Source organism: Miniopterus natalensis, chromosome 8 (assembly GCF_054644295.1).
Source record: "Miniopterus natalensis isolate mMinNat1 chromosome 8, mMinNat1.hap1, whole genome shotgun sequence".
Classification (NCBI taxonomy): Eukaryota; Metazoa; Chordata; class Mammalia; order Chiroptera; family Miniopteridae; genus Miniopterus; species Miniopterus natalensis.
In genome coordinates, this window is record NC_142088.1 from 82125528 (window position 1) to 82140526 (window position 14999).

General features: G+C 58.0%; 2 protein-coding genes across 2 annotated transcripts in view; one reads left to right on the forward strand and one right to left on the reverse strand.

Annotated features, from left to right (window-relative positions):
• The window catches only part of LIMS2 (LIM zinc finger domain containing 2), a 39428-nt gene that overhangs the window by 4520 nt on the left and 19909 nt on the right, over nt 1-14999 (reverse strand). Inside the window, exons 2-4 of the mRNA XM_087819942.1 lie at nt 12318-12477; nt 10163-10229; nt 9792-9912 (exon numbers count right to left, since the gene is read on the reverse strand). Of these exons, the coding sequence (XP_087676068.1) occupies nt 9792-9912; nt 10163-10229; nt 12318-12477 (348 nt within the window). The remainder of the gene's footprint in view (nt 1-9791; nt 9913-10162; nt 10230-12317; nt 12478-14999) is intronic.
• On the forward strand, nt 6590-7606 carry GPR17 (G protein-coupled receptor 17). Its single transcript, XM_016201707.2, has one exon. The coding sequence runs from the start codon at nt 6590-6592 to the stop codon at nt 7604-7606; it is 1017 nt and encodes a 338-aa protein (XP_016057193.2).

Consider the following 14999-nt stretch of genomic DNA (forward strand, 5'->3'; position numbering starts at 1 on the left):
GAAGCAGGTGGGTATTGGGCAAATTGCCCACTCCTCCCCTTCCTGTCAGACAGCAGGGCCACCTCCCAGCAGAAGAGATCCTTGAAGTGCCCACATCTTAACAAATTCATGTGAGCCTCAAGGGGCTCAGCCAGGGACCCACGGAGCACACCAGCCAGTCCTGCCATCAGGTGGGCACAGGAGAGGGACTGAAGAGACACGGCAGAGGGTGCTGCTCACTGTGCCACCATGGCATAGCACCACGCAGTGCTCCCCCACGTTTCCTGAGCCCAGGACATTGTGTGTGATAGAGCAGACATTTCACTGACTTTTGCTAAAAATTAGTTTTATTTTTCAAATGTCTTTTAACACGCATGAGTGGTCATATAGTCACTGTTAGCCTTATACCCGCCATGCCCAGCAGAGCGGCCCAGGAGGGCAGGTCTGCTGGCCGCACAGCCCTTTCTCCGGGGTCTGCCATAGAGCCATCACAGGCTCGTTCTGTCTTCAAAGACTGGCACAGCCAAGCCAGACGTGCCACCACACCCAGGAAAAGCCGCCACAGGCTGCTCTGTGAAGACCTCAGTGGTTTCCAACGCTGCTCCCTGCGTGGGCAGCAGCTGTGGTCTCTGCTGAGGGAAGTCAGCGTGGTTTCTGGTTCCCTGGGCCACACAGGTGGCAGGAACTTAGACTCCGGGTCCCCAGGCAAAGACGTCCGAAGGCCCCAGCACATCCCTCCTGCCCCCACCTGGTCCAGATGCATCTGCCCCCACTTCCAGGCTCCCAATCCATAAGGAGCTTCTCCACCCTCGCCCGACCCCAGGGTTGGCCCCTTATGGGCAGGGCAGGGAGCCCGCTGAGGAAGACTCTCAGGCAAGGTGTGGTAGGCAGATTCTGGATGGCAGGCAGCCAACTCGGGGTCCATAACCACAGCTGGGCCTGGGCTCCCCGCTGCGTGACACTGCTTGCTGCTTCCCCTGTCTCTGTCTTCCCAGTGGGTGTGAGGGGCAAGAGGCTCAGGTGAGTGCCCAGTAGCCACTTGCTAAGCTGCTCATGGCTCCTAGCTGTGCTTGCCACACAGGGCAGCAACTCCAGATGAGTCTGCTGACCCCTGAGTGACCAAAAGATAGTGAAACAGAGGAAGGGAGGGTGGGCATCATCTCCCCATGACAGCACGGCTAAACCGAGACTGGGAGCTTCTCTCTCGGCCAGGGACCCCTGGCTCTCTCTACCTGTCCACGGGCCACAGATGTGGCTGCAGCCTGAAGCTCTGCAACTAAGGCTTTACCCCTTTCAGTGCCCAGATCCTTGAAGCCCAATGGGCTTTCCTCATCCCACTTTTACCCAGACATCCTGTGCCCCAGCCCTGCTGCAGGACCACCTGCCACAGCAGACCTGGGTTAAGCCACTCTCTCAGACACCCACTGTGGCCAGCCCTGTCCACATCACACGCAGTGCCTGTTTATGTCTCTGTCACAGACACAGCATTTACTGATGACTCCTTTTATCACTAGAACAACATTCAACCCATATGGAATAATTTTTGCAATCACCCCAACCACAGAAATGCCCTGCTCAGGGCAGCCAGTCGGGCACCCTTCTTTCGAACCAGTGTGAACCAGCTCTTCCAGTCCCCATTCCCAGGGCACAGCAGGAGGGGACGAGCCTGGGCCCCACACCTGCACATCCACCCACCCCCAGGCAGGGCACAATTAAGGAGCCCAGCTCTCGTAAGGGAGCCCCAGATGGGCATGTGTTTTTGACAGGCCTGACCCCTGCACCAGATCCGAAGGCCACCTGCAGAATATTTTTCCAGGTAGACTGAAGATGGAACCTAAGAATTCTAGCATCAAGGTGCAACAGAAAAACAGAAAAGCACAAAACACACACAAAGCAGAAGTTTTGGAGTCACACATGCTGGGTTCAAATCCTGGCTCTACCACTTCCCAGAGGTTTGCAGCTGGCAAGTTACTGCACTTCGCTAAGCCTCAGGCCCTGGTCAGTGAAGGAGCAGTTATCCTGACTGCACACGTCTGCGCCACCAACAAGCTTAAGACAGTACATGTGGTAGCTACTTTACATAGATAGCTACATACATATTTCACGTTTTAACTAAAATATTTAAAAGTCTTTTGAAATTAAAAATGGTGATTTGGTTCCCTGTGTTACTGGGTGTATCATTTTTGGAAAGAGCAGTCTCAGGAGCAGCCACTGCTCACCTGCAAACGTCCCCAGTCTTAACCCTCCCAGGATGAGTCTTGAGGGCCAGTGATCAGTGGGAAGCCTCCCATCCACAAGAGGAGCCCACACACTGAGGGCCAGGCCTCCCCGCACAGACAGCGCCCCATTATAAGGCTGCCTGCAGCTGGGCCCCGCTCAAGATAAGGCCATGGTTGATTCTGCACACCCGGATGGAGCCTAATTATACAGAGCAGAACACAAGGACCCCACATCAAGTGTCCTGAAAAGATCCCCCCTCATTCACCCAAACAAGATTCTTCAGCCTCCCACCCTCCCCATTCACAGGACCCCTCCACTGTCTCCCATGCGGGCTTGGGAGCCCAAGCCCATTGCCATGGCAGCCAGACCCCCCGCCCCCCCACAGTAGGAAATTGTCCCTTCTGAAATGTCTTGCTGTGTGTGTCATTCTCAGCCAGTCCCCCCACCCATCCCACAACAACTCTTCAGCTTCGAAGTCAGTCACACACTCAGCCTCTGTGCTGCGAGGGCCTCACAGGCTGGGACACACTGGAATATTCACAGCCCAGTGGCAGCAGAGGCAGTCCTAGGAGTGGCCCAGCACACAAGGGACCCTTCGGGAATGAAGCAGCCTTTCAGAGCCAGAGGGGCTGTAGCCTCCCCCTCTCCTTAAATAGCCTGCCTTCCACTGCAGCTGCAAGGAGCTTGCCACCTCGGTCTTCCCGCCCTCCACCTGCACCGGCCTCGAGAGGTAAGGGCCAGGGCGGGGCAGGCAGGGTGCTCAGGGACCAAGCAGAGGAGGCTTTACGCAGGGCAGGGGTGGAGTGTGCCTGGCCCCGAGATGCATCTCTGTGACCCTGATAGGAAGACAGCAGGGTCTGAATCAGAGCAGCCCACAGGACAGGGTCCCTGTCCTATGTGATGGGCTCAGACAGTGCTCGCCTCAGACCCACAGCTGCAGCGAGCCAGCACCAGCCTCCTCACCACAGGGCTGCCGCACAGCGTGAGCCAGATGACGGGCGCGGGGAGCGGTGCTAGGCTGCCCATCTGCCCCAGGACACCACTGAGGCCGCCTACTACGGCCACATCCACCCAGTTGCTCACTTACCCACAGCCGTGCCGCCCTGCCGGCACTGCCCAGGCTGCACTCCAAGCACCCTCAGCCTCCCCCTTTGGGCAGAGTGAGCCGGTGCAGAGCAGTACAGGCCAGGCTCATGTTTCAGTGGAATGCACGGAGTGAAATGGGCCGGTTTCAGACCATCCTGCACAAATCAGTATCAAACTCCTAAAATGGAGAGGGACAGAAAAACTGAAACCAGAAACGGGCCTGAAAGCACTTTGAAATCAAGTCTCTATCTAGAGAGCGTGCTGCATGCAGCCCTCAGCAGGAGTGGGAGGCCGAGGGCAGGGGCCCGGGGGCAGAAAGCCAGGTGCCATAGGCCCACCCAGGGCCGGGCCGGGCCGTGCAACCTGTGGGGTCATGCAGGGCTCCACACTCGGATTAGCTCTGCTATCACTATCTTAAAAGTCCTACTTTTTTTAAAAAAATATATTTTTATTAATTTGAGAGAGAGAGGGAGAGGCAGAAACACTGATGAGAGACATTGATCAGCTGCCTCCTGCAGGCCCCCTACTGGGGATCGAGCCCACAACCCCAGCATGTGCTGATCCGGGAATTGAACCAGTGACCTCTTGGTTCATGGGCTGATGCTCAACCACTGAGCCACTCTGGCTGGGCAAACTCCTACTTTTTGAACAAGGGTCCTGCATTTTCATTTTGGGTTGGGCCCCCCCAAATTTTGTCACTGGTTCTGGGGCCAGGCTCCAAGCAGGAGGCACTGAGCCAGGGAGACAGCCTGAGTGCAAGTTCTGAGACCCAGCCACACTCCAAACTCTGGCAACAAGGGCCTGTCCATCCCTTCCCCACAAGTAAGGCCATGTCCTGGGATGTGCTGGGTGTCCCTGCTGAGTCTGACTTCCAACTCCTAGGCCACTACCCCTGGCCAGGTGACCTTGGGCAAGTTCGCTGATTCAGAGCTTTGATTTCCTCATCTGCAAAATGGGGTCATTGATGCCTGCCTCTCAGGACTCGTATGAGCAAGCACAGGCACACCACCTGTGCCAGGCAGAACAGCCTGCACGTAGGGCCAGGTGACCACTGCAAGTGGAGAAGCTCCAGGCATGGGGGGGGGGTGCCCAGCTCTACCCGTCTGCTGCCCCTTCTTCATCCCTGGCTTCCAACAGGGCCCCTCACTCCTTGGCTGCAGCCCCTCTCCCAGCCTCCAGGCCTTCCCTCTCAGGTCACGCACATGAGGAAACAGCAGGAAAACCATCTCTGAATTTCAGGTATCCCAAAATGCTCTGGGGCCAGAGGAGATAATTTGGGGAGGGGAACATCCCCGGATCCCTTTAAAAATTAAAAAATGTGCTATAATTAGATATTCACAGCCCTCCCCCTTTACTTGAGGCCATCAACTGGCCAGCCTCGCTCTGCCACTTACTCACATTGCCCCTGGCTCCCACCACTCAGCCAGTGGGCCCTCACCTCTCCACATGGGGCAGGAGCACCATTAGAAAAGCCAGGCTGACAGCCAGCACACCAGGATCTGGACCACCTTCCCTGCTCCCTCTATAGCAGGAGGTCATGCCAGGCCCTCCCCACACACCTGTTTCTTCATTCGTGCCTAAGGGTGTCACCCAGCTCCCTCCCCCTCAAGGGGCTGCTGCGCTAACAGAGCCCATCACCATGCCCCTGAAGCACGGCTACTCTTCATGCCAGCCCGTCAGACGTATTACCACAGTCATTAAAAGGACAGGAAACAGGCTGGGAGAAACCTGTGGAGGACATGCTCCGGGTGCCCCTGCTCAGCACAGAGCCAGGCTCAGCCACAAGAACCACCCTGCCACCCGTCACCCTGCCCAGCTGCAGCCTGGGCTTTTCCCCCCGCTGCTGGAATGCTGCTTCTCTCCCGTGAACAGCCCCTCCTGCCCCTCAGCAGTCCAGACACACAGGCCAGGAGACCAGCTTCCAGGGGAGCCCAGAAGCTGCGCTGCAGGTGAGAGTCCCCCAGGCTGAGGCCTGTTAGCAACCAACCCCAGGGAATGAGCAGCAGGGCCGATGCCTCCCTGATTCCAGCTCGATGTGAGGGGTCCCTGTCTCTTGCCCTCTCCAGCCTGCACCTCCCACCCCCAGGCCTGGTGAAACAGTCAGTGTGCTTGGGATCTACCCTCTTCTCTTTGGATCTCTTGAGTAGACCAAAATCAAAACAGGTGCATGTTACCCTGTCTGTTGGGAGAGAGAGACCCATCCAGAGCTAGGTTCACCATTTGTAAACGGCTGTTGCCCAGGCTGGCAGGGCTCTGAGCTGGCCTCTCTGGTGTGGGGAACGCAGGCAAGTAAACCTGGCAAACATCAACCTGGCCCCAACGTCTCTGGGGTTGCGGATCTAGAAAGCCCTGGCCGTTCTCTTCTGTGGCTGACATGGTCCTCTCCCCTGGGAAAGAACCTGCTCCAATTGCTAAACTCCTCTGTGTGATAACAGACCCTGCTGCCCGAGGCCTGAGTTCAGGGCTTTCTTCACCCATTAGGACGTCCGAAACAGAGTTAGTTGCTGAGTCCAAAAAGCAGGACAGACCCGGGGACCCATGCCTACGTGGCCTTCAGGTGCCAGTGGACAGAGCAGGAGTCTGGCCTCCTGGGACACTGCCCCTCACTGCATTTCTGGCAGCCTCCTCTGTGGCAGGAGCAGGGGAGCTGCAGTCAGGAACTGGCAGGAGAGAAGGCAAAGCGGCAGTCCTCAGCCTGCCACTGAGGGAAGTGCCTGTCAGGGAGGGTCCAGGGACTGGGTGAGCAGGATTTACCTGGCACAGCCAAAGCTAGAGAGGAGCTGGCAGGGCTCTGCATTCGAGGCTCTTGGGACTAGGTAACCCACCTCCTGCCCATCAGGAATGGGGCTCAGGGGCCCCACGTGCCAACCCTGCCACTGAGAGAATATACCTGAGGACCAGGACAGAAAATATGGAACCCCTCTCTCCATCCCCCCCACCCTGGTCTCAGGCAGACAGGGCTCACTCCCCTCTCCCCCCAGTGCTGACCCTGTGCCCTGGGTCTGACGCAGACTCAGCCCCGCACAGCCTTGGGGAGAAGTCCGCCCAGGGGCCACAGGAAGGCTCCTGGCCCGGGTTCTGTTTGTTCTTCTTGGTGAAGTTCAGAAAGCCTGTGACACAGATGGACACAGGAGGTGGCCCCATTGTCCCCTAAGCAATGCCAAGCATGGAACAGCAGGTCCTGGGGCGAGGAACAGGCAGGCTCTGGAGGGCTCTCTTTGGGGTTCCCCAGAAAGCGGTGCTCTACTGGGACCTGTCCACTGTTCCTTCCAGGCTCATCCCAGGCTCTGCCCCCAGCTGAAGCATGAACGGCCTCGAGGCCGCCTCCCCAGGTCTGATGGCCAACCTTTCCCCGGCGGCTGCAGATCAGTGTGGCCAGGAGACGTGGCTGGAGAACGTCCTCTTTGCCTCCTTCTACCTCCTGAACTTCCTCCTGGCTTTCGTCGGCAATGCCCTGGCCCTGTGGCTTTTCATCCGGGACCACAGGTCAGGCACCCCGGCCAATGTGTTCCTGATGCACCTGGCCATGGCCGACCTGTCCTGCGTGCTGGTCCTGCCCACACGCCTCGTCTACCACTTCTCGGGGAGCCACTGGCCTTTTGGGGAAATCCCGTGCCGCCTCACGGGCTTCCTCTTTTACCTCAACATGTACGCCAGCATCTACTTCCTCACCTGCATCAGCGCCGACCGCTTCCTGGCTGTCGTGTACCCCGTCAAGTCCCTCAGGCTCCGCAGGCCCCTCTACGCACACCTGGCCTGCGCCTTCCTCTGGGTGGTGGTGGCCGTGGCCATGGCCCCACTGCTGGTGAGCCCACAAACCGTGCAGACCAACCACACGGTCATCTGCCTACAGCTGTACCGGGAGAAGGCCTCCCCGCATGCGCCGGTGTCCCTGGCTGTGGCCTTCACCTTCCCGTTTGTCACCACAGTTACCTGCTACCTGCTGATCATCCACAGCCTGCGGCGAGGCCCCCGCATGGAGCAGCGCCTCAAGAGCAAAGCGGTCCGCACCATCGCCCTGGTGCTCACCATCTTCCTGGTCTGCTTCGTGCCCTACCACGCCCACCGCTTCTTCTACCTGCTGCGCTCCCGGGGCCCGGCCTCCTGCGCGGCCCGGCGCGCCCTGGCGCTGGGGAACCGCGTCACCTCCTGCCTCACCAGCCTCAACGGGGCGCTCGATCCCATCATGTACTTTTTTGTGGCCGAGAAGTTCCGCAACACCCTGTGCGGCCTGCTCCGCTGCAAACAGCTCTCGGGCCCGCCGCCCAGCCTCGAGGGGAAAACCAATGACAGCTCGCTGAGCGCCAGGTCAGAGCTGTGAGCCCGACCCGCCTCTGCACTCTCAGGACAGCTCCCCCAGGGTGCTGAGGCTTCTCCCAGGCTCACGGAGAAGCCCACCTCTGCCCAGCCGCGCACTGAGAAAAGCAAGGAATCTCAGCCGGTCACCGCCGCTCCCTCCCAGGTCAGAGGTCAGAGCTCCTCCTCTCGCCCAGCGCCCAGTCCCAGTTCTGTCTTACTCAACCTACAAATCCCTAAGAAGGGAGACCTGTCTGCAGACCTGTGCTGGCCCAGCTCACTCACCGCTACTAGATACTTAGCGACTTCACCCGCAGTGAGAGGGGCAGGGAGCGGAGAAGGAACTCCTGAACAAGGAGTCTCTTTCCTCCCTGAGGCTGCCTGTCAGCTCCAGCCTCCTCTCACTGAAGAACCACTCGGCACCAAGCTCTCCCCCCCCCCCCAGAACCCAGAGAGGGGACGGGCTCTCCTGACGGTAGGAGGCGTGTCTAAATATTTCCTATCACATGCAAGGTACTTTGAGTTCCCTTGGGGCACCTTTGCCAGATGACCCGAGTTTAGGAGACACAAACTATAAATTATGGTTGAACACTGTAAGTACATTTCAGGCCAGTCGCCAGGCGACATCCAGCAGACACAGCCTGTGGGGCACATCACTTCTTGGTCCCTCCTGTATAAACCCATAGAGGCCTGCCTGTGGCCTGACAATCCCCAGAGCTTCTCAGCAGCTGCCCGTCGGAATCCTGGTCGCACACAGTACGAGCGGACAGCCCGGCTGTGTCACTGCCTGAGAACACTGTGGGCAGGGAACCGGGTCCTGGCATGCGATCCCCCTCAGACCCGCAGGGGTATCCGCAGCCCTGCTTGCTCTCAAGAGGCCTCTCCAGCCTGGACTGGCCAAGCACTGAGCTGTTCACTCCGTAATGTGACAGGTGTTGCCCTAGCAGTTCCTTTTTTGTACTTTATTATGCTGATTATAAACATAACTGTACTTGAAGACTCTGAAGGTGATTGTGTTTGGTTAACATAACACTCTTCCCAGAACGTCTCCCTTCAATCCAAGAACGGCAAAGTGGAGGCGAAGGCAGCAGAGTTGGGCAGCCCGAGCTCTTGACTGAGTTTCACATCCCACAGCAGGCCCACTCCACACAGGCCCCAGGGTTCAAGCAGGGCCCTGCCCCCATTCGGTACAGCAAAGCTGCTTTACTTCTGTGTCCAGTCGTAAATTTCCTGAGCACTTCTAGCCTATTCTGAATTTTCCCAACCACGCAATGGGACTGGTGCAGTATGAGCTGCGGCTACAGACAGGGACAGGACTTGGTCCGGCATATACCTGGCAGGGGACCCTGCCCACTGATCAGCACAGGACCCCCAAGGCACTGCCTCCCCCCCCCTCAGGCTCTCATTTGAACTCAGGCTCCTGCTGAGTGACACCCAAGTAGACACAGGGCAGCATGGGGCAGGCAAAGAGACGTCAGGAAGGAGCAAAGGGTGCTAGGTCAGAGAACAGAGATGGTAACAGGTGCCCAGATAGGAGAGGGTATAGGAATCGGCAGGTAGCTGGGTGTGGATCAGGCGGTAGGCGGTGTTTTTCCCAAGACTTGGTGGTCAGTGCAGGAGAAGCTGAGTCTGCTGGGACCCCCTGCACTGGGGACACCTGGTGGACACTCACCAGTGGAGATGTCACGTGGGCAGCTGAGTGTCCCACAGGAGAGGTCTGGGGTAGGGGTGTACATCTGAATTGTTCAACACAATTGGAGTGCAGGTGCACAGGGCTCCAGAGGTGCAGAGACATGGCCAGGCTGCAGGGAGCACTGATGCTGGGCAGCAAGGGTGCCCCCAGACCCTGTCCCCTTGGGGAGGTGGGAGGTCATCACCCTGGAGCAGGGGCGGGGGGAGTGGAGACAGTGGTAGGAGGAGGGGTGAAGTGAAAAGGCAACACTTCTCCAAAGAAGTGCCTCTCAGGCTGTTAAGAGACCTAACCCTGAGCACCAATGAGACTGATGGCCCTGAAGTTAGGAATGGATTGGGGACGCCTGGCGGAGTGCTTTATCTCCAGGAGCATCCAGCCAGGGGTACAGGTGGAAGCAGACGGCTCGTGTCAGGAGGCGTGACCTGACTCAAAGCTCCTTATCCATCCTCTGAGCCTAATGGCTCCCACTCTGGCCACCTCCCTCCCTGCCCATCTCACCTGGGCAGGCCCATCTCACCTGCCAGCATTCCTCACGAAGCCCAGGTCAGCCAGCTCCACATCACACAGTTCACAGCAGAAGCACCCTGGGTGCCAGTTGTTGTTCATGGCCTTGATGACGCGGCCAATGATGAACTCGCCTAAAAGAGAGAGGTCCCGGCTTGCCAGGGCAGGGCACAGCCCCTCGCCCTCCTCAGCCCTGCCCCAAGCCCTGTCGGCACTGGCCTCTTCCTGGTCTTAGGGCCCCACCCCCAGAGCTTGGGAAGGTGATGCCTGCAGGGGTGCCAAGGCTGGTGCTCAGAGAGACAGGGCCTGGGCAGTCGGGGGAGCATGGGACCCTGCTGCCTGCCCCTGGGCCCCACAGGGGCACACGCCGTCGCCAGCCCTTACCACAGGATCCGCAGCATGGAGCAAACAGCATTTGAAAGTCATGTTCGCAGTACTTCCGGCCTTCAAACTACAAATAGAGCCAGCAGAGAAAGGACAAGCTACTACCCATCATTCTCTGCGCCGCACTGGCCAGCTCTGTCCACTGGCCAGCTCTGTCCGATCAGGACCTGCCCTTAGGCTCGATAAGCACCCAACCCTCCCCTCAGACAGGGCTTCCGAAAGGAAGTGACAACCAGCTGAAAGACGGTAGGGACCGGGGTACCAGAGGGGGGCAGGCAGAGAGAGGGAGCAGCAGGTACAAGGCCTGGAGACAGGACTGAAAGTGAGGGCCTCATTTAAGCAGGGGGCTCAGCACGGCCAGCCCTCGGGGCTCTGCTGTTTGCTGAAGATGCTGGCTCTGTCAGTCCTGGGAATCTGCTGAGGGCTGGGGGTGGGAGCGTAGGCTGGGAGGGCTCTAGTCAAGTTTGAATTGTAGGGGTCACTTTGCCCCATTCCCTGTGTTTTCTCTGTGTGAGAAGTCCATTCCCCCGGAGGACACGAAAGACCCAGAAAGGGAAACGGGGGGGGGGGGTGCTGAGGGAGAGCCCGGGTCCTGAGGCCAGCAGGAGCCAGTGTCTGGACATCATCTGTCTGGGCAACGAGGACCCTTGCACTGGCCCCACAGTGGCCAGAGCCAGCCCCTGCTTCCAGCAATGAGTATTTCCTGAGCACCTACTATGTGCCAGGCTTTGTTCCAGGCATAGGGACACCATTCCCACCGGGCTGCCCACCCCTCCCACTGCCTGTGCAGTTGGCCAGCATTTCCCAGCAGGTACCACGAGGAACAGCTGCTTGCACTCAGCCAGGCAGATCACACACCCACAGCCATCCATCAGCCAATCCATCAGCTCTGACTTTGAAATCTAGCATCTGCCACTGGTCACCACCCGAGCTGGGCTGCTAAATTCATAAGGACCAGCGCTGGCTGGAGCTCGGGTGCTGATCTATAGTGTGTGTCAGTTTCTACAGTGCACATGTTCCCACCACAGCATGACATGGGTGCGACAGGGCATGGGGCCGAGAACAGGCGTGCAGAGCTAACCACCACGGCACAGCACGTCCGCCACACAGCTGTGCAGAAGGAACTTCAAAGGCACAGATGATAGTAAAATAACAAAATAATTAGGAAGTGGTGGGCTTTGAGTTTTGCTACCTTTGTTTTTAATAAACTTTATCTCATTGTGCATTTATATAATTTAATTTTTAATAACTGTGTTTAACAACCAGCTTGCAGTATTACTGAAAATTTAACAACGTGCTCTTATGAGCAAGTGTGCCCAGTCAAGGCACCTTCCCTTTCACCTGGATTATTGCAAAAGGCCAGCTTCTGATCCCACCTGTACTCCTAGCTTCTGTCCCTGCACCCCTACAGCCTCTCCTCAGCACAGCAACCTGAGTGGCCCTTTCCCAGTGTGGAGAGAATGACTCATTTGCTCCATGCCCTGCAATGGCTCCTGCCTCTCCCACAGTGACATCCTAAAGCCCTACAAAGGCCCACTGGGTCAAACAAAATCTGCCTCCCTGCCCTCATCCCCAATGCTCCCTTTTCTCTGCTTCCCTCACACTGACCTCCCACTGCTCTTCAAACACCCTGCACTTTCCGACCTCAGGCCCTTTGCATTTGCTGTGCCTTGCTGCGTGCTCTTCCTGCCACTGCGTGCAGGCTCCCTTACCTCTTCCAGGTCTCCCCACCCACCCTCCCTACCCTGACATCCCTTACAACCAGCGCACTCAGCACCATCTGATAGACATTAAGTTGCAAGTTTACTGTCTGATTCCAAGGAAGGGGAAGTGCACAGGGCACGGTGTTTGCACCCCAGTCCTCTCAGAGTCTGTCCAGAGAACACTGGATGAAAGGTGACCCTCTTTCAGCATCCACAGCCACCAGGGGAGCACCACTGAAGCCCACAGTGAGGGATGGGCCCACAAGTGTGACAAGCACATTTCTGTGCTGGCAGGAGCACAGCTGGGCTCCAGGCCTGGCATGGCTGCCCTATCTGTTACTGGCCGGGCCCCCAGGGGACACAGCCCACAGGATCCTGGTGGCAGACTCAGAGCTGGGTCAGGGGCTGGGGCTCTGAGGAGGCAGTGGCTGGGGTCCTGGGAGCACCCTCACCTCGTAGAAGAGCCCCTCAGGGAAGGGCCGGAAGCACTGGGCACACACGAAGCAGTGCTCATGGTAAAGCTCTCCACTGCTGCTGACGATCCTCTCGGCAGGGGCAAAGCGGGCCTGGCAACGCTGGCACACTGCATTCGCCAAGGCGCTGGACATGTTGCTGGGGGGAGGAGAAATGGGAAGGAAGGTCAGGCCTGGGGAGGGCACAGACCATCAGGCCTGGAGGGTACATTCCATGGACATGTCCCCTCCTTCAGAAGATAAGATGTTTTCTGGGGTAAAGAAAATCACTTTCCTCACCCAATGACGGTCTTGGCACTGTGGGGACTCAGAGACACGTGGTCAGAGCCACGTTACTGGTACAGGCTCGGGTCAGCCTTCTCGGCCGCCCATACATGCCTGTAGCAATGTGGCTATGGAGACGCTGACGTCAGCATGCACTCCCAGGCGACTGTCCTGCAAGGCCCGTCTGCCTCTCCATCACACGGTGGAGAAAGTGCCACGGTGGGTGGAGGCAAAGCTCCCTGTCTCTGAACCCCATCTTTCTGCCACACTCTGCAGCCCCCAGTGCAGTTCGAAGTGGGTCAGGTACAGGCAGGCCACAGCCAGGCACACACTGGTCCGAGCAGTTAGGGCTCTGGTCGGCTGCTCTTGGTAACTGCACAGCAGGGCTACCCCCCCTCTCCGGGCCCAGACTCCCAGCTGTGGGAACAACACACTCCTGGCTGCAGTTACACATTCTGTGGTGGTTAGATGAGGGGAACGCACACACACACAGGTCTCAGCAGGGCGCCTGGACCACCGTAAGGCCCTACAAAAGATGGTTGTCAATGTGGCTGACTTGGTCCCCACGCTGCTCAGTCTTCATCGTGCTGGGCCATTTCTTGGGGTGTTAATGGTCACCTCAGCTCCCTCTTGTGCCTCCTGACACCCCTTCTCAGGGAACCAGAGGGTGTCTCAAGACATAGAGCATCACCCAGGCACAGGTGAGCGTCTCCGTATTCATACTCTCATTTAATACCCAGGGCAGCCTGCTTTCCAGATGAGACCTCAGGCTCAGAGAGGCTGAATAACTGCCCAAGCTCACACAGCAGATGACAGTCCAGAGTGGAACCCCCATTGGTCAGACTTTGGTGGCTCTTTCCCCTGCACCATGAGTTAGTTTCAAATCATCTGACCCCCAAAAATATGGAATCACCATACGTGGGGAAGTGCATCTCTTTAGGCCAGAAGCAGGGTGGAGAGCAAACCTCATCATGGTGGCTAACTGCTATCGCTGGTGGAAGTGATGGGCTTCCCTCAGGGAAAAGTGTGATCCAAACTGAACTACAGGAGAAAGGCTCATGCTGACTCCAGCCCAGGGGTCCTGAGGCAGGGCCAGGAGGAGCCCTGCAGGACTCCACAGCCCCACCGCCCTGGTGGCCATGCCTTTTCCTACAAGTGAGCAAATGGGCTTTCTCCAGTGTCAGCATCGATGTTGGTGGTGCTGCCTGGGAACTAGTCATGACACTGAGGAGAGATGAAGTGTCATGTTTGAGAACATCTTTCCAGCCTGATCTGCCTCCCAGGGTACTGAACCCCACTGCTCACTGCTCAGCATCATGAGGAGAATTCCTGAGTGAGTGAGCCCCCCCCCAGGCAGGAGAGGCCCAGGAGATGGAGCAAACTGTCACCCAAGGGTCTAGGATAGGATGTGGGCAGTCTGTCTATGGAAGGTCGGAGGATCACTGCCACCGGGACACAGACTGGAGGCTGGGCTGGGGCATCCAGGCAGGACCTTCTCTCTGCTCCACTTGGGGAGCCCACATGGCCAGGGCAGGGCAGGAGGGCTCCTCAGCACACCTTGCCAGGTACTGGACTTCTGCAGGTTCAGCCTGCCCTCAGACGCACTTCAGAGACCAGAGACCCCTCTGATGTCCATAATTAGGCTGCAGGGTCAAGGAAGCAGGATAGTGGCAGAAGTAGGGAAGGACCCAAGATGAAAGGGAGGCTGTGCTGCAGTGGCCACCTGCCCACCCCACTCCCACCTCTGTCCTCCCAGCTCCCTGCTGGTTCCTAGGGTGAGCAGACCAGGCAGAGGACTGACCGCCAGGGCCCCACAGAGGGCAGGGCCACACTTGGTCAGCACAGACATAGCTTCCTGCCTCGTGAGCCTGGCCTTGTCTTCCTGAAGTGCACACCCACCGTGGCAGGAGAAGTTCCAACGCCTGGCTGCAAAATAGACCTTGGGTGTCTTGAATAAGTCAGAAATCAACAGGAAATCCTGTGACTCTGGGACTGCAATTCCCTACTTAAAGGACCCAACAAATGAAGCTGAAATGAGGATTCAAGTATAGCCCCAGGCTTCTGGGTTGTTCCTTAACCCAGACCTCTGGGCCCTAACCAGGTGAGCACACAACACACCCAATGCCTGTCTGCCCTCCAGAGCCCCACCCCTGCCCCAGGGCTGATGAGCTGTGCCTTCAGGCATCTCCACACCTCTCTAATGAGAGAACTGGCCCTTGGCTGGTCTGTGTCCAGTTCCCTGCCTGGGTTCCTGGGCATCTCAGGTCACGGATATTGCTGTCTGTCGCTGCATACCTTGCACAGCCCTGGCACAGGCAGTGGGGTGGGGGGTGATGCCCTATGTCCTATACCCACTGGCCACCCCAGCCCAAGTCTCAGGCAGCAGCACCCCTAACG

What these genes read in the sequence shown, in the direction of transcription:
- GPR17 (XM_016201707.2), top strand. Translation starts at nt 6,590, where the DNA reads ATGAACGGCCTCGAGGCCGCCTCCCCAGGTCTGATGGCCAACCTTTCC.